At 43.8% G+C, this 27,322-nt stretch overlaps 1 protein-coding gene across 1 annotated transcript; it reads right to left on the reverse strand.

Moving 5' to 3' along the window:
- Nucleotides 1-157: 157 nt before the first annotated feature.
- Nucleotides 158-26,561, reverse strand: otogl (otogelin-like). The gene is made up of 58 exons (XM_030095882.1): nucleotides 26,489-26,561; nucleotides 26,113-26,155; nucleotides 25,754-25,799; nucleotides 25,413-25,491; nucleotides 25,242-25,334; nucleotides 23,965-24,119; nucleotides 23,435-23,556; nucleotides 22,412-22,617; nucleotides 21,830-21,954; nucleotides 21,575-21,681; nucleotides 21,372-21,478; nucleotides 21,125-21,250; nucleotides 20,925-21,033; nucleotides 20,475-20,521; nucleotides 20,245-20,390; nucleotides 20,015-20,141; nucleotides 19,713-19,890; nucleotides 19,508-19,632; nucleotides 18,809-19,018; nucleotides 18,545-18,713; nucleotides 18,326-18,400; nucleotides 18,028-18,071; nucleotides 17,641-17,806; nucleotides 17,261-17,368; nucleotides 16,962-17,100; nucleotides 15,616-15,750; nucleotides 15,361-15,507; nucleotides 15,142-15,261; nucleotides 14,771-14,887; nucleotides 12,900-13,056; nucleotides 12,622-12,648; nucleotides 12,336-12,515; nucleotides 11,979-12,257; nucleotides 11,593-11,710; nucleotides 11,425-11,504; nucleotides 9,994-10,850; nucleotides 9,727-9,904; nucleotides 9,494-9,636; nucleotides 9,135-9,158; nucleotides 8,928-9,020; nucleotides 8,507-8,696; nucleotides 7,991-8,208; nucleotides 7,103-7,244; nucleotides 6,827-7,012; nucleotides 6,529-6,741; nucleotides 6,306-6,410; nucleotides 6,106-6,213; nucleotides 5,857-5,958; nucleotides 5,666-5,770; nucleotides 5,498-5,538; nucleotides 5,328-5,391; nucleotides 4,994-5,172; nucleotides 3,504-3,608; nucleotides 3,290-3,409; nucleotides 3,045-3,090; nucleotides 2,192-2,263; nucleotides 1,463-1,542; nucleotides 158-595 (listed from the first exon to the last, which is right to left on the reverse strand). The coding sequence occupies exons 1-58, from the start codon at nucleotides 26,559-26,561 to the stop codon at nucleotides 395-397; spliced, it is 7,857 nt and encodes a 2,618-aa protein (XP_029951742.1). The 3' UTR covers nucleotides 158-394.
- Nucleotides 26,562-27,322: the final 761 nt, after the last annotated feature.

Consider the following 27,322-nt stretch of genomic DNA (forward strand, 5'->3'; position numbering starts at 1 on the left):
ACAAAAGACACAAAATAACCCAAAAAGAAACACAATAAAAAACACTATGATATCAGTTATAAATGCACATTTTAATAAAGGCTAACGCAGCTATCAAGTGGATTAGAAAGCTACCTGCATTGGCACATAGATTTCTAAAAAAAAAAAAAAAAAAAAAAAAGCTAAAGTGCAGACAATCCTACTTGACAAAAAAGAAAACACTTAAATCATATACTTTCAATATATTTTAGTTACAACTATGACTCAGAGTCAGTGTTGTAAGGTGTACTGTTATGAAATAATGAAACATGGCTGGTTTCCATGCTTGTACAGTAGAAATCCAAATGTCCCTTTTACTCATACGTCGCCTTCATTCATGCAGCTCTCCGTCATATTTCTGTGTGAAACCTCTATTTTAGTTCCACTGGCAGGAACAGTCCAGAGGCTCTTGGAAGCTGTACTCCACGACTGTGGCATTACGAGAGCAGTAAAGTATAACGGATCGGGTTTGCAGTCCACTTTCACGGCAGCACTTACAAAACCTGGCGTGACTGTTGATGTTGAAGTTAAATATGGTGGCAGACGGACATTTGCCATCACAGGAATACACAGTGACCTGTGAGCAGAATCGGAGGGAGAGAGAGAATAATGAAACACAGCATTAGACAGGAAAGGTTTCAATGGTGTCACCTTGTGCAAAACAACTTTTATTAGAGGAAAAATAGCTGAAAATGTAACACAAAAGATGAAATTGAGAATTTTCACCTGACTGACTGATGGTACAGCAACCTTCACAATGAAAACATTTGCATGCTACATTTCAGATGACATTCATCACTTAATGAATAAGTACTTTTAGGTTTACATGCAACAGTAGATCTGGGATGCTCCTGTAGTCGTTTTCAGTCAAATTTCACTTGTGAATTGGTGATTTCATTTGTTGTAGTCCACCTTTGTTAAGTTTTGTGGTTTCTAATTGCTTCAGAAAAACTAATAATGATTAAAAAATAGAAACTTTTTTTAGTTTACATGAGATGACTGCAGACAGAAGAATTGGTCCAACTAAAAGCAAAACATTGCTGCAATATAAACTAAGTTGTTTCATTTACTTTATACATCAGTTTTACACACACACACACACACACACACACACACACACACACACACACACACACACACACACACACACACACACACACACACACATATTATATATATATATATATATACATACTTGATCAACTTGATATATTCAATATTGTCATCCGTGAACTGATTAGCTGTTAAATTACCATCATGCACCCTGTGTATGATGATAATCAAGGCATTATACTCTGATTACCATATTTACCATTTTTATGACACAAAAATTCCCTTCACACTGTTTTACAGTACTCTAACATATAACGTGATGAACAATTCAAATCTAAAGCCTATAGTCACATATGTGGTGTTTGAGCGTTTAGCTCAGCTTCTTTCTTACTGGTGCATTGCTCCTGCAGTCGTCCTTTCTGATTGTAGTCCGGATGGCCACACGCTTACATGTCTTGCCGTCCTCTTTACCTGTGTGTGTTTGCATAGATATAAAATGCACAAAAAGTTAATGCAGGAAAAACGCTTGTAAAACAGAAACCTCATAACAACATGGCATCACTGCCAGCACGTTGCTTTGAATGGTAAATTACGTAAAGATGCAAGTTCAAACATACAAAAAAGAATGCACAAACAGTGACATATTTTCACATTAAAATACACTCTGACCATTGTACCACAAAGGCCTCACACACCCTGAAGCGCCCAATGAGTGAGGCTCTTTGTTGCCCAGCAGTTGGAGTTTGCTTTGACAGCTGGGCGATGGGGCATACACACATCTCACAGCAGAGACTTGACGCGCGGCTACTGATCTAAACTTTAACTTGCCTTTAAACCAATCAAAATGACAGGAATATATGTAAAGGGTAGATTATTTCCTTTCCTTCATGATCATTGTGCAAATTTGGAGCCATTATTGCAGCTTTCTTTTTTTTTTTTTTGCTTTAATACTATGAAATGCAAACGTGAAATAGAGACTCAACCTTGATAGACAAGAAAAACACAAAAACAGACAAACACACAAACACATACTGTACACTCATACAGTTTGGAAGCGAGTCACTGATAGTCAGGACGCAAGAGAATGATTTTAAGTGGGAACAGTACAAGGTGATGGTACCTGTGTCACAGTTAGTACTACCAGTGGGTGTTACAGGGTTAACGGTAAACGGTAAAACACCCACTCCAGAACCTGGGAGCGTCGTCGGGAACACGGCCGTCCGGTTCAACGAACGTCAGGAGAACACAGCGTTAAGTTTTGTTCAGAAAACACAGGTTAATGTCACACAGAAACAGAGGATGGAATTAGTGCAGCTGGCATGCACATGAATTTTGCTTCTTTTTGGGTCACTCGTGGCAGCCGGCCAGAGAACGCAGCCATTTGATGTACTACAAAGCTCAGCAGGGCAAATTCTAACCCCCTGCACCATCTTCCATCCACATTGTTAAAGCGCTCACTGGGGAGCACCCTGATTGGCCAAATTGCAAGGATACTGCAGAAGCACGCAAGCGAGCAAGGGCACAATGCTGAATCCAAAGAGGGAAAATGTCACCGTGGCTTGTTTATTAAGGGTTCATTTCACACAAGAAGGGAAGAGTGTCATTACGCAACAAAGAAGAAATGAGAACCAGTTAACACATGTACAAGCACAAGTGCAGAAATGTACAAAATCACTATTCATTGATGAGTACAGCACTTAATATTGTTTGTTTATAATCTAATCATATTTCATAAAAATAATACTTCTTCCTGAGTTATGCTGATTCTTGCAAATTGAAAAAAGACTCCAGCCAGAGAGTTTTGAATGTGGTCACCAGCCCACAGGTTGTATCTCCACCCTCTACAAAAGGCCACACCCCAACCATTCAGCCAACAAGCCCATCCACTGCCAGGCAACAAGGCGCTCATCCCCAGCGAATCAACGGCTCCAAGCATGACCACAAGCCCCTCAAACAAAAATCTGGAGACTCACATGTTCTGCAGCAGCCGTCCACATAGCTCTGAACAATACCTCCATTCTGTAGGATGAGAAAAAAAGATGAAAACCCAAATAAACAAAACAGTGAAAAGCAACTGCATTATATAATATTACATAATCTGGGTGCACTACCAGTGACATTTGAGAGAAGGAAGCACCACTGAAGGAAGATTAAATATGAAGTTATTATGGCAGTGTATTTACAGATAAGGATATTAAGCACATTTAAAGGTCCTGACCTGAATACACTCTGTATCATTGAAGGGTGGACAAACAACCCCAGAGGCAAGTACCACTGCTCCCACTGCTGTTTCCATACAGTCGTAACGGGTACAGTTCTCCACCCAGGAACTCCCTGCCTGCACACACAGTCGCAATTAGCAGAGCCCAAAAATAGAGTGAACAGACCCCAGGTGGGTGTTTTTTTTTTTTTTTTTTTTTTGTCCCTCTTACGGTGAAAAGCTCTGTTGTTCCATTTTCATTTGTAAAAGTGCAGGAGATGTTCTTGCAGGAGCCGCAGCACACCTGAGGATCCGTGGATTGAACATAAACCTGGTGCTGGGAAAGATAAAGTGAATGCAAGAATGAGGGACAACTGAAATATAGAGAGAACCCCGAGGGGCTTGGATGTGGTTAGGGTAAGAATCAAGGGTGGTCTGTTAACAACACACTAGATAACATAATGAGAATGTGAAAAAATTTGTGTTTAATATTTTCAAATTTTGTTCAAAATAAATGTGTGTGTCAGGTATGCTTTCTCTTTTCTGTAAGTGTTACACCTTCCCCATGTTACACAACACTTCATTAGTATATGTGTAAGAATTAGATGGGAGGAGTTGAGCATTTATAATTGCTATTAGTTCAGTTTAACTTATGTTGAGTTGGCATATTGCAGTTACAATCTGTGTACAAGTGTCTGTATTATTGGTATTTTTCTGTATTCGTCACACAAAAAGTTTAATAAATATTTGGTTAATAAAAAAAAGCAATCACAGGCTGCAGTCCTTTTTGATACGATTCCACAAGCTTGGTACATCGATCTGTGGGCAGTTTGGTCCATTGCTCTTTGCAGCATTTCTCAACATCCGATTGGATGGAAAGCTTCAGTACACAGCCATTTTTAGATCTCTCCAGAGATGTTCCATTGGATTCAAGTCTGGACTCTGGCTGGGCCACTCAAGGACACAGAGTTGTAAGTTTCCTATTTCCTGCTGCTGAAAGACATCCCTGCACCATGATGCTGCCGCCACCATGCATCACCATGGGAATGGTATCAGCCATCGGGCTCGGTTTTGAGCTTCATCGAAAATTACTTAGTAAATGTGATGTCTTGGTTTGTAATTTTTAAGAAATTTGCAAGCATTAAAAAAATGTTTTTCCACATTGTCATCATAAGGTATTGTGTGAAGAATTCTATGGAAAAAACAATCTCAGTCCATTTCAGAATAAAGCTGAAAAATAAAATACGGGAAAATCAAAGCTCCATGAATACTTTCTGGATGCACTGTACTGAAAATCATCTACAACAATAAAACTTTATGAGTCGGGATCAAATTGACGGTAGTGAAAGGCTTTCTTGCTGTCTGACTTATTTTCTTTATTCAGCCAGTTTATTTAACACATTTCTAAAAAAAGTGCCCTGTCTTGAGCTTCGTATATTTTTGTTGTTTCAAGCTTGTTTTCTGCCAATCAGCAAATTGTCAACCTAAGTGCCGACCTGCTCTGACAATGGATAAAAGATGACAGTTGGATTGGTTTATTTCACATTTACCCCAAAACGTACCACCAATTCTGAGAGTCATCCATGAAGCGATGATGCGGTGGTAACATACATGGGCACACAAATGCACTGCCACACATTTTTAACAGTACATAGTTATATTTTAAAAACAGAGACAAAAAACATCCAAAGACTTGATGTGATAAATGTCTTTAGTACGTACTGGTCCACATTTTTGGGTACAGTTGACGGACGTGATTTCCATGGCATAGAAGCCAGAATCTGGGTCTCTGTGATGAAGGCACTGAACGGTGTAGCACATTTCTCCCTCAAAGTACTGAACCAGAGACTGGCCCGGGCCCAGCACAGTCACCCCTTGGAAAAGACACACCTCTGCTTTCTCTATACGAGATCACACAAAGCACAGCATGAGACTTTTTCTACTGTATCTCATCAGTTGTGTGATACAAAAACCAATACTGCCCTGCAGACAGTTTTTTTTTTTGACACACTATTTTCAGGTGTCTGTGTGTTTTTCCAGAGTGGTTTACACATACGGCACGAGTGTTGAGAACAGCCACATTCGGTGCTCCTGTCTGGGACCTCAACCAGCACCTCTCCCTGTGAGAAAAAAAAAACAACAAAAAAACAAGAGTGCTGACTTTACTAATTTTTTCCTCACTTTTAACCTCCTTCTGACTTCTGTCAGAGCTTTTTGCTGACTTACCACCTGACAAATGGGAAAGGAGCCGTCCTCACACTGGCACTCTGCGCATAGCAGTAAATAAAAAAAAAAAAGTTAGTGCGAGGTAGATTGAAGTCTAGTAGACAGACGTAACTACTTTCTATATAATTGCTGCAGTAATAAACGGAGGAAAACAGAGTTTTTGTATACCACAGTGATACTGAGGGCAGCAGTGATCGGGGACAGTGGTTTGGACCAAAGAGAGCCCCGGTGCGCAGCTCACAGATGATTCGGGGCACAGATTGACATCGCACACTGTGATACACGGGAGATGGCATGAAAATTACTTTGAAGTCCAAGACACAGGCGTGCGGACACACAAGCGAACACACGCGACCCACCACAGTGGTACTGCGGGCAGCAGCTGTTGGTGGTGTTCAGATCCACGGCCAAAATCTCTCCGTGCGAGCAGGCTGGAATAGGCTCGATGCACGACTCGCAGACTGGTAACAGAGAGAAGACGGACAGTCACAGCGCTGCTGCTGTAATTGATGGAAAGCGGGTGAAAAAGGAACTCCCAGCGGTGCTCCAACATTGACCCGCAGACTTGTGGGTTTTAGAATGACCCGTGTCTAACAATTAAAACTCACCGCACAGGTAAGAGTAGCAGCAGGATTTCTGACCCCTGACCTCAACGAGGAACTGATCTTCCCTGCAGTCGGGGGAAGAGATGGGAGGGCACGCCATGGGGTCGCACTCTGAGGGAGAGCATTTAGCGAACACAAAAGTTTAACCCGACGTCACCACGGAAAGAAAGTTGACAACACGAGGGGCGTAAGCTTTCTCTTACCGCATCGGTACTCTGGACAGCAGGACATGGTGCTGTACCCGATCGCCAGCCTGTTCCCGTTATCACACGGTGGAGCGTCGCTGTCACAGATGGTCATGTTACATTCTGAAAAGGACCAGATGTTACCAGAAACATGATCAACCAAAGATTAAGTAACATCTCACAGTAGTTTTTATTTGAGTGAATTGATTTACTTTTCAGAAACGATAACTTTTAAACGTACCACATATCTTCTTTGGGCAGCAGGCTCCCTCTTCCAGCACATCCAGCACATACTCCCCCTCCCTCTCACACAGCGGTGTGGGAACAGAGTGGCAGTCTGGCTCGACAGCTATCACAGAGCCATTCTCCATGCACTTGTACAGACAGCAGCCGCGGGCAGAGCCGTTCCACACCTCTCCCGGGGCCCGGGGGTTCCCCTCATTATCTGTGCACACTGGATACACCGGGACCAAGGTGTGTGCAGAATGTCCAGCAGAACAGTGCTCATCACAAAGGCGTGTAATTACTCTCTCACTCACCGCAGCGGTCCTCGGTTACACAGTAAGGGGAGTCGGCACGGTGCAGGATGGTGCCACTGCGACACACACACTCCTCCCTGATGAAGGAGCAGGTGGTCTCCTCGTAGTACTCTCTGTTCAGACAGGTGCGGCTGGTGCAGGTGCTCACACAGGGCTGATACTCCTTACCGGGGGGACACCGCAACGCTACAAGATGACAGGCGCTCAGCGATGTACGAGCAAATGAAAGAACATCGGCAAGTACATCTGCATACATCTCTGCCTGTGTCTCCTTACGGCAGAAGTTGTGACGTCTCCAGCTGATGCAGACTTGATGTGTGTAGCAAACTGCGACGTAGGCTGCCAGGAAGTCACACTGGTGATCTTTGTAATGCAAGTCTCCTGCCCACATGATGTCGCAGAACTGCTCTGGAGGCACCTGCAGGCACACAAGCAGGTTATGTGCACCGTCGGAGGTAAGGGTAGAGGGGGAGCCTCTGTAGGGGGCACCCTGATATAGCACCACTGTAATTATTGCACCGCGAGGTAATTATGCATTGCTTGCCGACAGCAAGAATAGCACACGTTAACTCCAAAACAGTTAGAGGTCAAAAAACTTTTACTGATTCACCATTTAATTAGGCTAGATTATGTCTTTAAATGAGCAAAGCAACTGCGGCGCAAAGAGTCAGATAACCAGCCGTCTGCCAAACTGCTTTATCAGATTTGAGCTCATGGGAATCACTGGGGTTGATCCCAGCTGACTGCCAGAGAGGGCAGGAGACAGTCTGGACAGCTCGTCAATCCTTAACTGAACAAACACAGAGATGGACAATCTCACAAAAAACACCTACTGCATGAACTATTTAGGGTAACCAGTTGTTCTCAATTAGCTTGGTTTTAAAAATGAATAACAGCTAATGCAATTGAAGAAGTATAAATTACACAAAAACTGAAATCAAATTAAATCATTGGACCATTTTACCATTGCAACGACCTTGAATGGCTGTTTAGATTTTATGTGGATCCTTTTTCATCTTTTTAATATCTGAATATGTTAATTTCTAAAATGATAAATGATAAGCTAAAGCCTTTTCTATTATAGTGTTTCCATTGATAAAAAAAAAAAAGACAGACACTTGACTCATGTGTTGCGATCGAAAGCGCTGAGTGTATCGTCAGTACCTTGCTGTGGCACGGCGTGAAAGGTCTTTGTCGGAGCATGGAGAGGCAGATAGAGCAGTCACCGGTGGTGCAGTTGTCTCCGACCCTGCGAGTGTGCTCGGCCTCGTCAGTAGTGTGGACTCTCCACGCCTGGAGGAAGAGCATCATGTCTCCCACCTCTCTGACCACGGTGCCGTTGGGCAGCTTCAGGTCATCTTCTGGGTTTCCGTCACAGCAACCTGGCAGAGCGGACAGGTGGAGCTTGGGTACAGGTGTATATATAAGTCGTATTGCCATACAGACAGTGAGCGATCTAAATCTGGAGTGGGAAAATGTCTGTGTGAAAGAGCCTAATTAAACCAAATGGCTCTCAACATCTCAAATTGTCATATCCCATAATGACTCAAGTCAAAGCGATGCTGCAATTTAGACATTAAGCCTTTAGGTGTCGAAAGACGGCACTTAGATAAATGAGGCCGGTGCTGATGTAGTCAAAGCCGGTGCGCTTTGGATGTGTGTTGGTGCGTGTGGACTCACCGCACAGGCCTCGGGTGGGCACAGATGCGTTACTTGGAGCGATGTACTGCAGCACGAGGATGCCCGTGCTGTGATACCACTGTATGCTGATCCCACCAGGCGTGTGGATCAAATACATGCTGCCTGTGTCTTCCACATAGAGGGAGTGGCGTGAGAAAGGAAGTCTGGCAGGTCTGTAGTTCACTGTAACCTGAGGATAAAGAGAAAACTTTAAAAAAAAAAATTGACCTTGATTTTTTGAGGTGTTTTAGAAAATTGGACTTCCGCAGCTTGATCAGCCAAACACCGTCAAAAACACAGTCATACTGAATACAGAGGACCATGAGTTGAGTTGTCATGGGAAAATCGAAAGAGACACTCACTCATATTTCACACATATTTGACAATTTTACAGTCTTAAAATCGCAATAAAATCGGTCACCTTGCGATCGAGTCGATTGATAATAATTCTGTAGGAGGAGGTGGTAATGTTCAGCTTCTTGAAACAAAGACCAGATGTTCCTCCGGAGGGACTCTGATGTGAATATAAATAAGATATTTTATTAACATATCCTTCTTTCTGAATGATTTCATTTGAGAGCGAGCACAATCACACAGAACGACAAGGAAGGAAAGACATGTTACTCACAGTTCGTCTGATGGAGTTCACACTCTGCAAAAAAAGACAAAAAATACAGCTACTAAAAATTGATCATCAGGTGCCTTTTTCCATCAACTATTCCTTTTACGACACAATTAGCCAAAACACTGCCAAACTGAGCTATAGCAGGGCTACAATATCAATTACAATACATTTACATCAAACAAAATTTGGCACATGTCCAAAAAAAGTCACATTTCAATTTGCATTCTAGGCTGAAGAATCCATGAAGTGCATCTTTGATTACAGGGAAAAACATTAACGATCACCAGTAATGCAGTTGGTACGGAAGATTGTGAGGGATACATGAAGTTATTATTATTTTTTTTAATCTCTATCTATCTCACCTGGCTGGTTGGACATTTTTCCACAGTCCCGATAATCATCTCTCGGGGAAGGTTAACCAAAATGTAGGAGCCATTATCATATAAGGCCACATTATTGCCATCGAATGTGATCACACGCAAGTCTGACATCACGGTGCAGCGACCTGCCAGAGAGAAACCCCAGAATATGGACAGTAAAACCAACGATCACTCCATCAGGAAGGCATATCTCAACAAAACACAGCTAATATTACATGGGCACTGCCACTGAGGACAGCAGGGGTCTGTGTTGACGTGGATGGGCAGGCCCAGCAGGCTGCACTGAGGCGGAGTGGTGTTGTAGCGGCAGTGCAGGGACGAGTTGTGAAGCAGCAGCTCTCCATTGAAGCATATGAGCTCGACACACTCGTCAACACGATAGGAATACGGCGGCTGTAAAACAAACAAACAGAAGAATTAAACTGCCTTTTTCATGACAGTAAACGACGACTGTTTATTCAGTCTGTGTATTGAAGGCTTACTGTGCAGGGAGCTGTGGGCAGGAGGAACGGACGTGTGGCTGATGTCGCCTCTGCTGCAGGAGAGGTGTGCGGACTCGTCACCACTTCTGTAGTTGTTTCCTCGCTGGTTGTTGGAGGTGGCGTTGTGGTCGTCGCTGCCGCCGTCGAAGAATCTGTTGAGGCGGTGGTCTCAACGGGAACGGTTGTAGCAACAGGCGGAGGAGCAGTGGACGACCTGGTGGTGGTTTCAGGTTCAGCAGTGGTGGGGGCTGGGGTGGGGACCGTGGTGGGGGGCGGTGCTGTTGGCGAGGTTAGAGGGAGTGCGGTGGAGGTTGACGGCGCCGGCGTCGTCGGCGTGGCAACGGTGGTGGAGGTTGGAGTGGAGGGCGTGGTGGTGGGAGCTGAGGTGGAGGGAGAGGGAGGGGGGGAGGAAGTGGCGGGGGTCGTGGCGGGTAACGTGGGCAGAGTGGTGGGTGCTGCTGAGCTGACAGAGGTGGGGGTGACTGCAGTTTCTGGGGAGGTGACTTCAGTGGGCGTGGTCGCCGGCTGAGTGGAGGGAGGAAGAGTGGTAGAAGCGGTGGTGGGAGGAGCGGTCGTGGTTGGAGCGGGGAGGGGCGCCGTGGTGACGCCCTCAGTGGTGAACGTCGTGCTGGGAGCGGCGCTGCTTGTTGTGGTAGTTGTAGTGAGCCTGACAGTCGTGGAGGAGGTGGTGGTCGCTCCGGTGGTGGTCGTAGTGGTGGTTGTGGTTGTCGGAGTTGTGGTGGTGGTGCTGGAAGCTGCGGTGGAGGTCGGCGTTGTAGTTACTGGCGGTAATGTCGTTGTCCGGTTAGGTCGTGTCACATATGCGAAGGGTGTTGGAGTCGGGGGAAAAGAAACACCTGAAGTAAAATAAAAATAAATAAATAAATCACATAACCGCATCGATCCATTGAAATAATGTGAATTATTAGATTTCAAGAAAAAGTAGACTGACTAAAAAACTAGGCTGCTTTCTTGATTAAAAAAAAAGAAAATATTGAAGGGAAAACTGTTCTGGAATGTAATAAATATTAGGTGTCGGCCAGTATCTGACATAGTGCCTGTGGGCACCTTGTAAAATAGCCTTCAAGGCAAGTTCAAATAAATGTCAGTACATGATTTGAAACGCGAATTACTCATGAAGTCTGAAATAAAGTAGCTGTTCGTATTACTTAGTACTCTTGAATTTGCTCTGAGCTTCTGAAAGGTGGTTGACCCCTGGTGTATACTTTACTGAAAAAATTACTGTCAGATGACACTTCAGCCAGGCAGAGAACTTAATGCCAGAGAATTTGATCCCATATTAATTCTGACAGTCACAGTAATGTCGCATTTGACAACTAAAATGTTATAACTTCACCTGTCATTCTAACACATTAGAGAACGATACGATGTCAGAACCTACAGATAACCTGAGATCCTCCCTCTACTCACAGTCCTCTGTGTAGACACATCGCCTTGTGATTTCATCCAGGACCATGTTCGTAGGACAACGTGGGAAACAACCCTCCACACTGTGTAACACACAGAAATGAGTACAGCACTGGGACCATCTAGAAGCTCCATGTATAACCAATGCTTTTAAAGAACCATGCGTCTTACGGAGGCAGGAACTGGCATCGCGTGGCGTCGGGATCGCTGCACGTCTGGACACACGGGCTTGCACAAGACTGGTAGCGCCACTCACACATCATACGGTAAGGTATCACAAATGTGCTCTCTGCAAAAGAAGAAGCAAAATACCTCATTTTTTTTGAATTGTGATACATGCAGGACTGAGGCCCTCCACGACTAAGAAGCGTTGATTTGTGGTCTATATGAATGTATGCTATCCAAGTTTAAATGATCAGACAGCCATCCTTTTAAATTTTAGAATTGCAATATACTTCTGCCAGATTTTATAAACTAGCACATGACCTTAATGGAAGTTTAGTTTAACTGTCCAAATACTTCCTGCAGTGGCTGTGTGTTGGGTTTGTGCTGCTAACCCTCCAGGGAGAAACTGCTGCTGGCCTTGAAGGCCTCCGAGGTGTCGTATCTCTGGGCCCGTGCAGCAGCGCGCGTCAGTGTCAGAAAGATTCCAGGTTGGCCGACAAGCTCGAAGGAGGTGTGACCTGGCAGAAACAGCCCCTGGTGCTGGATGAAGGTCGCTCTGCGACTGAACTCGTCTCCTCGACTCCAGTGCTCCAGCTGAAGACGGCTGCGTCCCGACACGACCAGGAAATAGTTTGGTCTCTCTGCAGACTCCAGAGACACCACAGGGACGCCTGGGACAACACGCTAAACTGAGTGGACTTACTTTAAAAGAAATAATAGACTTGAAAGACGCGAATGCGAGCTCTCACGTGATGCTCTGTCCTTCTGCAGGCCTGCTGTGATCATGAAGTTGAACAGTAGAGACGGGACGGGCAACTGGCCGAGCTTCTCTTTTACGAGTGGAAACACTGAGCCGCTGGTGCGATTCACCCCAAACATGGTGTCATTATAGACAGCACTCACCAGGGAAAACGGGCCTTCGCCGAGCTCTGTGAGGAAATGAGACAATGAGAGAGACAATTAGTGTAATGACGAGCCAGACAGGACTCTCGGTCTGGAAATCTGACAGTTCATTATATTCTCACTCATCCATACCTTGATTATAGTATTCACAATCGTAGGCTGAAAAAAAAAAAAAAGAGTAAGATACTTTTAAGGGCCTTGAATCAGGTATTTCAACATTTCAAAAAAAAAGAGATATGACATGCAATATGTAGCACAAATGAATATGGAAATGGGCTCAAAAATAGCAGAATGGTCGCTGACGAATAAAAGAAAGTGGGTCAGAGAGGTAAGCAGGGGTCACATCCCCGACCGGCACTAAGTAGACCAACGCACTACAGCTATGTGTGTGTCACCGTGTGTGTACTCACGGCAGACAGAGGGTGATCTCCAGTGTATTGTGACCCCCTGCTGACAGCATTTGTGTGCATAGGCGGCAATGGACGTACAGAGACACTCGCAGTCCCCCCCACGGTTACAGTTGCAAGTGTCTGTCAGGCAGTTTCTATAGAACCAAGCCACGTCAACCTGGAGGGGCGGCGAGACACAGTGACACACACACGCACACATACACACACAATCAATCATAAAATGAACCAGGCCAAATCTCGCTGGGAGAAGCTGGGGGAGGTCTTGTTGAGGGGGTGAGTAGTTTTCAATAATTCAGACAGGAAGAAGCGATGAGACATCAGGACAAAGGAATGTGGGTCAACCTCTGGTGCCGAAGGTATCGCATGAGCTCGATGACAGGCAGACAAAATGCATCGTAAATGAGTTGTTTTGTCCGAAGGCGAGGTTAACAGCTCTGTCTGGATGCTGGAATACTCAGCTCAGAGCAAGATTTGTTCTGTAATACGACTATTTTAGGAGATATGAAAAGAACTAAGGTTCAGGGGTTCTGTGCAGCATCTGGGCTGCAGCAACAAATAAACTGAGAAGCATCATATTCTGATGCAAACGCTCAACAACTTTAGGTTTTTGGGAGAGAAATGCCACCAAGTTATAATTAAATCTCTCAAACTTCAATGCCCCAACGATGTGAAATTGATTCATGTGAAACTGAAAGATGAAATTTAAAGATTTGATTTAATTTAGATTAGTGTTAAAATTAAAAATGTAAACCTAAATCCAATTGAAGTTTCTCTCTACCCTTGACAATAAAAAGAAAGAAAGGAAAAAATAACAAGTTATGCACATAATATTTAGTTGACTACATTTTTATTGCCGCTGTCATTTTAATTTCCTTCTTCTATGTTGACTTGAACTATTTGAAAAGCAAAGTTTTCTGTCAATCTTCAGGAAGAATAAGCCTCCTATAACAGGAAACTTATAGATCGCAGGCCTTTGGACCTATTATTTGAGTGAAACTGGCTTTTCCTTATTGATCCAACAACAGAATCAAGCTCTGCCAGGAAAAGGGCAGGATCATGCAGCTGCCACAGTTATAATGATAGAAAACAGGGCCAAGTTTTTCCCCGCTACTGGACGGCACTAATAATTTAGTGCTACAGCCACAGTGCAGAATAAGTAAAGCATGCTGTATATGAGTCATAAAAGATAAGTAGAGGAAAACAGACGTAATATCTCTGAGGGACACAATGGAGAAGAGATTTCTGAAAACCTGTACTCCGAAAGGAAGATAAGATATTTTGAGAGGAAGGCAAAAAAAATTGCACTTCTTTTACAGTGACATAAATGAACAACATTTTTATCCACAACGTGTTCATGTTGTGGTGTGAAAGAAGAAAAAGGTCGATGACAGAGATATTCAGCTAAAATGTTACATTCAACAGACAATAAAATTATTTGTTTCCAGTAATCTTCAAGGAATCGTGTTCGCCTCTCTGTCATTACACTTTCTAGAGAATTAAATAAATCCAATAAGAAGACTGGATGCTCCACTTTTTAAGGCTGACTCCCCAAACCGTGTTCCTGTGTATATCAACATGGCTCCATCTAGCGGCCACAGAGAGAAATACTGCGCTGTGATGAAACCTTGAAAAGTATCTGACCGTTTTGAGCTCCCTTTGCCTCTGCTTTGGCATTTATCACCGAGGAACAGTATACGTCTTAGGATCAGTTAAGATTTGTTCCCATAACCTTTCGAAAACCTTCGTCACCTGTCGCGAGGAAGATAACCTTTCAAAAAATACATTTACTCTGCACGCTGAATTGTATGTGTGTGTGGGGGTGTGTGTGTGTGCGTGTGTGTGTGGGTCTGCATCCCTGCAGTGGAACTCACCACATTGTGACAGGGTGCAAAGACGTCACTGTAAAGGAGAGCACATTCCCTTTTGGCGTATGGCTGTCTCCCCAAGTCCCCTTCACATGGCCGCTCAACGATGTAGTCACTCTCACACTGACACACACACACACACACACACACACACACACACACACACACAAGTGCACACACACACGCACACACACAAGGTGATTGAGTGTCTGATTACTCTTAAATATCACAGGGAACTCCAGGGACTGAAGCACATAAATTACAGGAGCAACAGAGAGCCAGTGAGGAGTGAGAAAGAGGAAAATAGACAAAGACAGAAAGACAAAGGAGGCTAAAGGGGGGAATCAATGAAGAAGAGGAGATGAGCTGACTCATACCTGTCCCAGGGCCCAGCTATCTCCAAACGTCTGTGCATTATTGACTTCCATGTGGCTGGATGTGGTCATATCGTTCACTGTCACGCTGTCGAAATTTCCACACAGTCCACTGAGACGTCCCTGGAAGGAAAAAAAAAAAAAAAAAAAAAAAAGAGTGTGGTCCTGTGTGCCTTTTTTTGAAAAATGCTGTCATTTCCAAAATGCACACGCAGCTCTGACCTTCCACTGAGGTCCGGCTCTGATGTGTACAGTCGTCTTTCGGTCCCAGAGAATAGTCAGATCCTGAGTGGAGAAGTGGACCACTGTGTAGTAGCCTGCTTTCCACAGCTCAAACTCTGACCCTCGACCCACGACCGTGGAGGGGCTCTAATGCAGACGGACATTAGCATTAGAAGTAATCACTGAAATTTAGACTGACAGTTTGACAGTTTAAGTGTTTTGAAAGGACTTTGCTCGTGTGCAGGTAATTCTTACAGGGTTGCCAGAGTTGTCAGTGAAGTAGATCTTGGTGAGTCCCACGTGAATAACCAGTATTTTCATGCACACAATGCCGCTCTCATAGCAGTCCTTGTTTTGGGCAACAATGGATATCTCAGTTTCTCCTGCACTCTGGTGAGAGAGGAAGATAAAATATGGACCTTTAAACCTTTAATCTCTGTTCAGGCAACACAACACCAGCTTTTTGTTGTGTTTTTTTTTTTTTTTTTTTTTTGTGAACAGAGGAGTAGGAACAAAATCAAAATTTGGTTTAATCTTTCAGGAGCATCATTTTAAACACAAAAGACTTGACAAAAAGAGGAAGCGACCCTATTAAGAGACAGCCCTGTCCTTTTTCCCCCCTCTATTCTTCTCAGTTCAGCACGGTGGCCGGCAGTCCGTTGGATCTGAATTGCAATGTCTGTTCGGCTAATTCTAATTCTATATCCCTGGGAGCGCAGGAGCCCTGGGGTTTAAAGCGAACACTGGTCTCTTTGTGTCAATACCGCTTTGCACAGCATTACCATGGTGCAAACCCCACCTGAACACACCTTAATCAGCTCTAATTAAAAGTGGCACTTGCTTCCAAGATTAGGAAACAAGCTTGGATCTTCTTTCCCAGATCCAAATCAGTATTGGTTGATAAGCGTTGTAGACGTTCCTTCAGGAGTTGGGCAATTCGCATCCTTAATCGGCACCCTGTACGATCGCCGATACCGATCCAACCGGTTGTGTGGAGGCCAGTGGATGTCATCGTGTTAGATTACAGTCAGCGACTAAAGGTTGAAACTATTTAATTATTAAAAAAAAATACATACTTTTGGGGGTTCTGATTCTCCTTGGAGAAATTTGAGGTGTTTTTTTTTTTCCATGAAAGATAAATTTAAATATTGCCGATGGGAGATTTATTGAAATTCTGCCATCTGTGACATTACTTTATTGAGAAGTGAAGTGGAAAAAAAAATCTAAATCCAGCACTTAAAAGATTTGGGCTTTCCCTTTGGAGTTTTGGTCTTAAATGTGGGAGCAAAGTGCTCATTGAACCTCAGTTCAGTTTGGTCTCTCACACATTTTATTGAAGTATTTCTAAGTCCAACTTATTGGTAGATCTGGTGTTTATTTATATTTCAAAAAACTTCATGGTAAGTTGGCAAGATTTTGATAACAATCACATATTTCAGAAAAGACGCATACCAGTTTGTACAGACAATAATTCAGTGACTCACTGATTAGCATTAAATTTGAATCCATAAAGTTTTCTTTGCAAAGAATTATGTCACTTTCCATCTTCCTTTGCATTAGATTGGGAGGCACCTGCGTAGATTAGAACAGACTTTACTCACTTTGAGCAGGTAGACCTGACAGTCAGAGTGGTAATCATACTCCAGGCCATCAAAGGTGTGATAATGCCTGTCGCTGTAAACTGTACACACAGCCGGGCATGGAGAGTAGCTGCAGTTAAAATAGCCACGATGACACACACTGAGGGGACGGACAGGTGACGCACATGAGAAGAACAAAGAGAACACAAGTGGGACAAAAATGCGACTTTAGACCTTTTTGGTTGATAAATATAAAGTTTGATGTCCTATGTATACGAAAATATATCTTTATATATCTTCTATCAAACAGAGGCACATACCATTTGTAGCACGGTGTTTCCACTGTTTGCCCGGGCAGGTATTCAAGTCCGAGCCAGGCACAGGGACAGTTCTCTGGATAGTAACACGCCCCTTGGTGAAGCACCAGCCTTCATGGATGTAGCATAGGTATGCAGTGTGAATACATATGGAAACTGAGATGTGCGCTGAAACAAGGAGCTTTCAATAAAGTTCAGCTCATTTTTTTCACCCCAATGACGCACTGATAATTTAATAGAGGGACAAAAAGTTTATCTGCAGCAGCTGCCTTAAAGGAAGGAGGGAAAAAAAAATAACAGCGTGTTCTGCCAAGTTGACTGGAAATGAAATCATGTGGGGGTCATTCGAAAACAATACACAACACAGCAGGTCTTTCTATTACCCGGGAGGGCAGATACAGCCAGGAATGCACGGTGTGTTGGGAGGACAGGTGAGGTTCAACATCAGGTTCCGGCAGGTCGGGGCGCAGGCCACTCCTCCCCTCTGCTCGGTGCAGCTGTGGTACACTTTCCCCTCCGGACACTCGCCGATCTCGACGCTATCTGGCTCTACGATGAACAAGCACGTACACACACAAAAGAAAAAAAAAATCAATGCCGAAGTCGCCTTGAACATCAACCGCTACTGCCAAGCCATGGGAAACAAGCTGCATCTGCAGGCGTAAGGCTCTTGATTACAGCAAGAGGGACACGGCCTGAAACACCACTTTGTTGTTGGAATGAAGGAGGGCAGGAACTAAAGGGAGGGGGGGAAAGTGCAGAGAGGTTACCTTTTTCCTCTGGCACACACTCCATCTTCCCATTTCTGCACAGGCTGATGGAGGAGACAGGAAGGGGGAGAGGAAAAAAAAAAAAAGCGATGAGTTTCTGGAAAAAGATTAACGTTATCGAACACAAGGTCACTTTAAGTGCCCCGTGTCTCATTTGACAAAATGTCAGGTTTTTTTACAGCCCTCTCAAATGAGTCGGACACTGTGTGCATGCATGTTAAATTGCATGCGCTGACGGGAGCAGCTAAACGGGAAACGCACCAATTCTGGGTGCAGGTTAAGGCCAGCTGTGACTCACCAGGGGCCGGAGGCGCTGAAGGTCACCTCTCCGGGCTGCGACACGACTCCCACAGAGTAGCAGTGACACTGCGCCCTGAAGAGACACTCATAGCATTATTCGGATTACATTAATAATTGATGATGCTCGCTGTGTTGATGTATGCTAATGGCTGTTGTTCTGGCCAAATGGCAACTGATGATCATTGTGGAAATGATGTATGAGGTGCTTAAGTCTTACAGTTGCACACAGCGCTGGCGTACATCATCGTAGTAACTACCATCTGGGCAGCCACATCCCTCTGCACAGTCATCAGGGCTGCACAGCTCAGTGTTGGACAGCGCACGGCAGGACCGGCCGCAAGACGAAACACAGGAGTGGTACAGCATACCTCCAAGACACACCACTCCTGTAAACAACACACACACACACAACGAAAGGCATACATTTAATAAAAAAGCAAACATTGAATTAGAACTATGAAATTAGAGAACAGAGACTTACCACATTCTGAGACTTGTGATCTAAAATTGATACTGACTCCGTGTTTGGAGCACAGGTATGCGTAGTGAGCCAGCGCGGTGCACAGGCAGCTGCCGCCGCAGCGACAGGCCTGGTAACGGCACTGCTGCTGGTAGATGTTCGGACTGATGTAGCCGTGGCACGGAGCAAACATACCTCCCAAAAGCACCTCACACTGGGACGCATAGAAAACTAGAGGATATGTACAATAAAATAGACACAACTCACAGTGCAACCTAGATATCAATAACATGCAGTCTGTAAAGCAGCGATCAAACTGATAGTTCTCTATAGGTTGGTTATAATTAAAGTCTTTATTCCGGTGACATTAAACTATATGGCAAACAATCACAATCAAATTTATAACATTTTTGTCTGTAAATAACTGTAATTTTTTTCATGATGTTCATTAGTTTTAATTTTAGTCACAATTTGTAGAATGTTGTTTTCCATCATTTACAGCTGTTTATTTACTAATTAAAAAATATCTGTAGTTTGTGACTGGAAAGACATTCAATATACAGTATCATGTTCAGTAACTCGGACAGATAGTGGTAAATATTTCTGATTAGCTAACACTGTTTTCCATGCTTATTTAGATAACTGGGCAAGGAGAAAATGCATCATAACCAAATACTGTGTCAGTAATGAAGTAATATGTGAAGTTGTTGAAGTTGTTACCATTCTGTTGGTTCATCTCGCACGGGTCGATAATCGGCAGGTTCACAGGAGCGACACAAGCAGACAACACCTTCCAAGCATTGGCGTGCAGCTGAGGAGTCCCCTCTATCATTCCCGCTGGAGATCTGCACACAAAATACACATATCTCAAATGATGTTGTCACATTTTTAACTTTGGTCCAGATGTGGGATGTAGTTGACTCACAGAAAATCATCCCGTAGATTTCCGTTGAAGGTTCCACAGAGACCCAGTGTCTGCCCCCGCCACTGACTGTCCAGCTGCAGGTAGACTCGCCCCCCTCGGCCATCATAATGCAGCCTCAGACCAATCCCAGCTTTCAGCTGGGTGAACACAGAGGTCAGCTTCCGCACCTCCACTGCATCTGTTCAAAAACAGCAACACACACAATATACAAAACAAATGGCACTAAGTTGGATGATACATAATCTGAAGAAAGACAGGAATTATTACACCATCTGAAACATGTGAAAATGTGTGATTCCCACCATCGATATAGGGGAGGGCAGGTGCTGGGTTGACACCAATTACCACCTCCCCCTCTCTTGTCAAAGTGATCTGACGGCTCACGTCTTCATCCAACACCACCGCCACCGACTGGATACACGCCTGCTGCTGTTGACACACACACACACACACACACACAGAAAACAACGTGATGCGTCTGCAGGCGGAACGCTGCAGCAGGACGGCGTACGTGGGTGGTGGCGGATGCTACCTCTGCACAGGTTGTGTACTGCAGCGTGACAGTGAATCTGCTGCTGCTGCGGCTCTTCGCCAGGACGTACTGACACGCCCCCGGCTGCAGGAACACCCTCCCATCAAACGTTGTCCCAAACACGTCTCCGACGACCGAGCACTCGGCTGGGAAGGCGCAGAGGAAGGAGACTTCTGAGTTTCATTTCACTACTTTGTTAGTTTTGAACTAGTTTTGGAGGGGGTTCTCACCTGTGCAGTTATTCTCCGTGCAGTTCCACACCCCTCCCATGCAAACGCTGAAAAATGACAGAACAACAAGTAAGCAGCACACATCGGCTGTTCTTAACCCAATATACTCATTTAAATACTTTGACAATAAAAACAAAGTCACATATTTTGTCACAGTTTCTCTATGTTTTCAGTTTATTTTTAAACAAACACCTATAGGGACACTACTGCACCAAGTGGGAGAGTAATAAAACACAACAATGTGGTACTGCGAGGAGTGTAAATCAAAAGTATTAAATATTTTGTATGCTCCCATATTCTATAATTCCAGCACAAGCAATACCTTTCCCAATGTTTAGTACACATTTTAATCACATATTCTTCATTTGTTATCGACTTAATAAAGTTTATTTGGGAGGAATATGGAGAATTTATATATAATCGGTCAAAAAAAGGGTGATATTCACTTACCAGACGCTGCAGCCTTGCTGAAGCACGTGTCCCTGCACATAGGACGCTCCATGGTAAACACAGGGACACTGAGAAACAGCAATGCATGTTCCGTTCTGAAGGATCAGACCTGTGTGGACAGAGCACAGTTTGAGCTCCACTGGCTTAACACACATCTTCAAAACATGCCACATTTTTTTTTCAGAGTATTGTGCAAATACCATCTGGACAATAGCATCCATCCAGACAATGCAGATTGGTTCCAAGACACTCCTTCTCAAACGTGCAGGTGGGCGGACAGCAGCTGATACAGTCTCTATACACAAAACTGTCTTCGCATCCATCATCTACAAAGAGAAACGCTCAGTTTCATTAGTAAGGATGGAGCATGGCCACAGACGAGAATGACTTCAAATATTCAAGTGGGTGAGAATTCACTGACAACGTGGAGCTGCAACAGTAACTCACTGCAGGAAGGGAAGCTGTCTCTCCACTCTCTCACTGGGTATCCGACGTGTGAGCAGGCCCGGGTGTACTCAACCAAGACCCGGCAAAAAGTTTCCTCGTCATCCGAGCTGGAAAAATGCAACATTTATTCAGACTCTTGGCTTTTATAAAAGAACTTTTTCAAGAGAAGGTCAAACGTGCATGAGTTTCTTTTTTGCACTTACATACAAAGGTCAGAGACGCAGCTGGCAACAAAGGGGTTTGGGTCAATGTTTTCATGACAGGACAGAAATGGAAAGAAGAGAAGGGCGCTGCACTTCTCTATGGCATCCTGCGCACGTTCACAACACACATGACGCAGTGTGAATAACTAAACAACATATTTCTGGCCAGCTTTTAAACATGCGGTAAAAAGTCTCAGAAAATTAGATCATGATTTCAATAAATGCAGTGAATAGTGACAATGGAGAAGTTCTTACATCCATGTCTGACTCAGAGTGGCAGGGCCCGTTGAAGTCCAGATCTACTGAGGGACACGCTCTTTCATGAGGCAGGTCCACCGCCCAGCTGTTAGCAAACACTGCAGGATCATCGGTTCGAATGCCTTAAACACAAAGTCAGCACACATATACAGATATATTATGAATATATTCTACTATATTATATGGGGAAGGCAAAAAAGTGCATTTTATATAGGTTTTAGGTTTAAGTGGCTGTTGTGAATCTCTCCTCTAGGAAATAAAAAGAAGAGAAATTAATTGGTGAATGCTCTGTGGAGTCTGCTATTTAGTCCTCCTCTGTGCATTGGGCCAATTTTCTGCCTAAACAAGCACAACTGCTCATGTAACTGTTTATCTGAGGAAAGATATTTCTTGCAGCCATTCAAACCCAAACTACCAGTTTTCCCCTATCCTTCCACTCCTCCCTCTCCCAGCTCCGTTGCTACTATAATTGGCCAGAATCAATGTTGAGTGTATAATAGCAATAATTGCGGTGAGTGGGTGCTGAGAGAAGGGATAAGAGGATGAGAGGGGGGGGCCGGCCGGTCCGGCCGGTCTTACCGCGAGCGGTGGTGAGGTCATCCCCGGCGACGTGGTTGAAGTTCCCGCACAGGCCACACGGCACGCCCTGGTGCTCCTCGCTCATCTTCAGGTAGACGCCCGAGCCCCCATCCCAGGCCAGGGAGAAGCCAAACACGCTCTTCACCAGCAGGTAATCAGCCAGTCGCTCGATAAACACACCGCCTACAGTCTGAGGCAGACTTAACCTGACATTCAAGGAAACACACAAACACTTGTGTTTCTACACCTTATTAAAGCAATATATTCATTTGCATTCATGCACCGTACCATACTAAAACATGATGCAGTAAGTATGTGATATCCAATGTTCATGTCAGGTATTGTAATGATATAATTCACAGGTAAATTACTACATAAGCACTATTTAGTTGTTGTTTCTTCTCTCGTTATTTATGCAGTTCCCACCAGCAGCATTTCTGAAGCGGAGTAATTTATTGACATTATTGGGATTCTGTTTCTGATTTGTGTGCATCTAACCTCTGTCAATCCATTTCAATTTTAAGAATTTATTACTAATCACACAATTTTTTACAAACTCATTTCAATTAGTTGCTTCTTTGTTTTCTTCAAATTAAAATTTCTGTCATTTTGAATTGCAGAGTTGAATGAACTGGTGATATATTGTGCAGCTACACTACAAATTTATTGATTTACCAAATAAAGATTTACCTAATTTATCCCCATGGGTTACTGGGTAACATTTAAGTTCAATCAGGAGAACAAAGCTGAAAACAAGAACACTGGCAGATGATTACAGCTCTATGAAAATCATGGTATAGTTTTGTGTTTTTATATTTTTATTTTTCATCCTTTGCAATTTTGCCATAACAAATCTGTCTTGGAATATTCTACACTTAATCTCTGTAACCAGTCCTAAAGATGACACACACACACACACACACACACACACACACACACACACACACACACACACACACACACACACACACACACACACACACACACACACACACACACACACACACACACACACACACACACCTGCGACCTCCCTGGTGGACTCGATATCCAGATATATGAATCTCCTCCTCATTGGGGAAAAACAGACTGAGAGCTCTTGGACATGAATACACACTCCCTTCACACACTCTGCTGTTGTGAACCTGAGGAGAAATGAGAGGAATTACAAAAAAGTTCCTGAGGGAGAAGCTTAGAAATTCACTGAGGAGGATTAACTGGTATTTTCCTCAGATTGCCTGAGCTGGCAGACTCAGAAACACAGTCACTTATCAGGTAATGATGGCACGAAAAATGGCAACAAGTGGCTGTAATTAAATTACTGCAACTCTAAACATCGAGGTCACATTATGTGAGCTTGGACCGGATTAAAAAAAAGATTTGGGACCTTAGAAAAGTTTAAAAAAACACATTTTTACAAATAACTTGTATTTAAATGACAGTGCTGAATGCAATCAATGCATCATTTATTTGGTTCACTAGTAAACATGACAGGGCAGAAGAACGTGAAACTCTCATTTTCACAGTAGTCATATAGAGCAGACCAGCCTTACCCACACTGTGTACTGGGGTGTAGCTGAGTGGCAATCCTGGGCCAGAATATAAGAGCAGGTTCCGGGGAAGTAGAAGTAGATTCCATCAAAGGTCTCGTAGTGGTGCTGACCCCACGACCTGCAGATCCCGTCTCTATCCTGGCCCTGGTTCGGTACTGAGAGGAAAATCAGCAATTTTCTGAGGCAAGGATTCTTGTCATGCTGAAGTGGCTCAATTTTCACGACACAAACATCACAAGTGGACACTTAACTGGGAGGACATGTCGTACATCCTCCCTCTTTCAGCAGTTGTTCGTCATTCAGCGCCTCCAATTTCACTGAACTTATCAGAGGAAAATGAATATCTGAATTTTCTAAAAGCCCTTTGTTGCCAGGAAATCCCCATGATCAGCAAAGCCAAGATACTGCCTGAGACTCTTCTCAAACTCTGAGTGGGTCGGGGAGGCGGTGACAGTGAGTCACATCTCCTAATCTTGTTAGTGAGTAGGTTGTCATGCATATCGTGATCTGAAATGGTTTAATTTGTGAATCGGGGAAATATATCATCTAATTACAAGACTCTAATAATTCAATTAATTCCTCTGGTGTATTAAATACTTAGAGAGAATATCTTTCATGCTAGTTGAGGGTGGTATGGCCCTTTGTGAAATCTCTTTTCTTTATTTCATTTTTACGTTTTTTTCTTCCCTTTATGTTGTCAATAGTTTATTCCTTTAGAGGACCCACAGGAACTATATTGTTCTCCGTGTATGTGTGTGTGCGCGCGCGCGCGTGTGTGTGTGTCAACACTAAATTAGTTCAGTGAAATGAAAATGTCTTCACAATCAGATTTCCAGATATACTGTATAAGGGGCCTGTTCAAAATAAAGAAACCAGAAACTCCATCAATCAGTCCTTACTCTATTAGCTCTGTCAAGTGACTTTATATCTACCTCTCCAGGGAGTGTGTGTGAGTGTGTGCATGTGTGTGTGTATGTCTTAGACCGAAAGTGGTGGATTTCGATCAACAAAGAGATACAGAGAATGAAAGAAAATGAGATCTAGGGAAATCTGATAATTGATACTTGAGTGTGTGCTGGTGATGGATGGTTGTTGAATGATTTTTCTATTAGTATGGAACTAAATTCTATTATTAAAAAAACTTTTCCTTTTTTTTTTTTTAATTCAGCATGATGACGAGTTGGTTTGCAGCATACCAGGAGTGTTCAGGTGATTTGGAAAAAAATCTAATCTGACTCGACACATCTGCTGGTTGTGTTGCTTTGTGTGTTACTCACTGATCTGGCAGCGGTCTCCCAGTGCCTGGAACTGAGCACAGTCACACACACCGTCCTCCTGACACCAACCACCGTTGAGGCAGCCGCAGTATTCTGGGAAAGACACGGAGGAACTCAGGTTCTCCCATTCTGTTCTACCTGTGTCATGAGTCTGTGAGCTCCAGTCTTTACCTGAGGAGGCATCTCGGGCAGTGTAGTTGTGCAAAATGCTGCGTGACAGAGCGCCCTCTGACAGTAATGGTCTGTATGTCTTGGGAAACAACACAAAAGAGACACTTAGAGTAGCTCCTTGAACACTTCTCAAGCTTTAACTGCATTTCTGATGCACTGTTGCACCACTGGTGTACCTGCACGCTGTAAGTTAAAAAGTTGCGTCAGGTTGAGTGGGAGAGAGTGGATGTGTTAGTGAGTGTGTCTCATTCTTTTACAAAGACAGCTTTGTGCCCGTTGGGGTGTTGTGCGCATGTGGGCGCCCTGACCTCCTCTGGTTCTCTTAGGTGTAGTGTACAAACCTCCTCCCCGAGGAGATCCCGTTTCTTCCGAAGTGCATTAGCCCTTCTGCACACACACAAACATGCACATTAGCGGGAAGAAACAGTCAGAGGGGAGACTTAAGTGCACTTTACACCACTTGAATTCAGACTAGAAACTACTCCTTAGTGATCCTGTACAGACACACACACACACACACACACACACACACACACACACACACACACACACACACACACACACAGTGTCCATCATACACTCCAGAAACTGTAAATGTCTTCATTACTGGGGAAAAATTACATAATGAAAATAATACAGTTCTGTTTTAATAGAAGAATAATGGTAAGAGAGAGATTTTCTATTTGCCTCCTTCATTTACCTCTGTGGTCTTCCCTCTGCCAGTGAAAGTCGACTCTGGGCTCCTAAAAGCAAAGTTATGCAATTAGAAAAACAAGTTTTTAAAAGTCAATAGAGATGCTTGCTACTTAAATGTATTGTTTAGGAGGATAAATACAAAAATCTCATATAAATACTTTAAAAAAACTCAATGAAATTAAATGTTCAAACACAGGAAATATGATGTACTGTACTAATATATACAGCAGTTTATCACTTCTGACATGTAATGTGAATATATTGTTTTTAAGTAAAACAACTTGATTATATAAAGATTAAGGCAAATCTAATTAATGCCATTGAAGATTCCATTAATTTCTGTGAAAGAGAATTGGCTCGTTCAGGATTTTGTGACTCACCCTCAAGTAACAGCAGGTGGGAGACTGAAAACGACACAAGCAGAAATCGTTTCACTGTCCACTTTACGTTCATCTCAGAGTCCGAAGGCAAGTCCCGCAGAGGCTTATGGGTGCATGTCCACTGTCCCGGGAGGAAAGCGTTCAGGACCGTTTGTCTGGCGGCACCAGGACGATGTGGAGACCTACCTGGCGGCGACAGCAGCCCCCCTGCGAGCGGATGACGAGGAGCTACACCTGTGTGGGCAGGTAAGGGCTGAGCTGCTGTGTCACTCCTCGTCCCAGGCAGGCAGGCAGCGGGTCCCGGAGCTCCATCACCGGGCTTCACACCCGAGAAGTCAGCCGGGATTGTCTGTCCGCTCACATGACATGGGTGGGACACCTTTGATACAGGAGTCTCTCTCTCTCTCACACACACACACACACACACACACTCACACACAGGCGATATGAGAGACTGAAGCCTGACTTTACCCAGGAGATTTGAAGATTCAGAGTGTTTTATGCAGCTACAGTCCTTCATCGGACGATGAAATAAAAGTTTTTTTTTCAACAATATATGATGCGTTCACGTGTAAATGGGAAGTGGGAGGAACTCCATACAGATGCTTTTCTCGAGAGCTCACGCAAGCTAATGTGGCTATTTGGAAAGTTAAAGGTGCATTAAGGAGTTTTACAACCTTAAAAATACTTATTTTCCACCATAAATATGTTACACATTTTTAATGATGTGTACAGTGTGCCCTGACATATTCATTACAAGTACCTCTAACAGCGCTAAATTGTCACTTAAAAGTTGCAGTGCTGGTCCGGCACCATCATTTTTTTGGGGAGAAT

The sequence above is a fragment of the Salarias fasciatus genome, chromosome 7 (genome assembly GCF_902148845.1).
Source record: "Salarias fasciatus chromosome 7, fSalaFa1.1, whole genome shotgun sequence".
NCBI lineage: Eukaryota > Metazoa > Chordata > Actinopteri > Blenniiformes > Blenniidae > Salarias > Salarias fasciatus.

Excerpts from the sequence above, each read along its gene's own strand:
- otogl (XM_030095882.1), bottom strand. The coding sequence starts at position 26,561 with ATGAACGTAAAGTGGACAGTGAAACGATTTCTGCTTGTGTCGTTTTCA. Across the intron at positions 21,479-21,574 it reads TGCGTCTCTGACCTTTGTAT|CTCGGATGACGAGGAAACTT; the intron begins GTAAGTGCAAAA and ends GCATTTTTCCAG. Across the intron at positions 10,851-11,424 it reads ATGTGTCTACACAGAGGACT|GTGTTTCTTTTCCCCCGACT; the intron begins GTGAGTAGAGGG and ends ATTTTACTTCAG.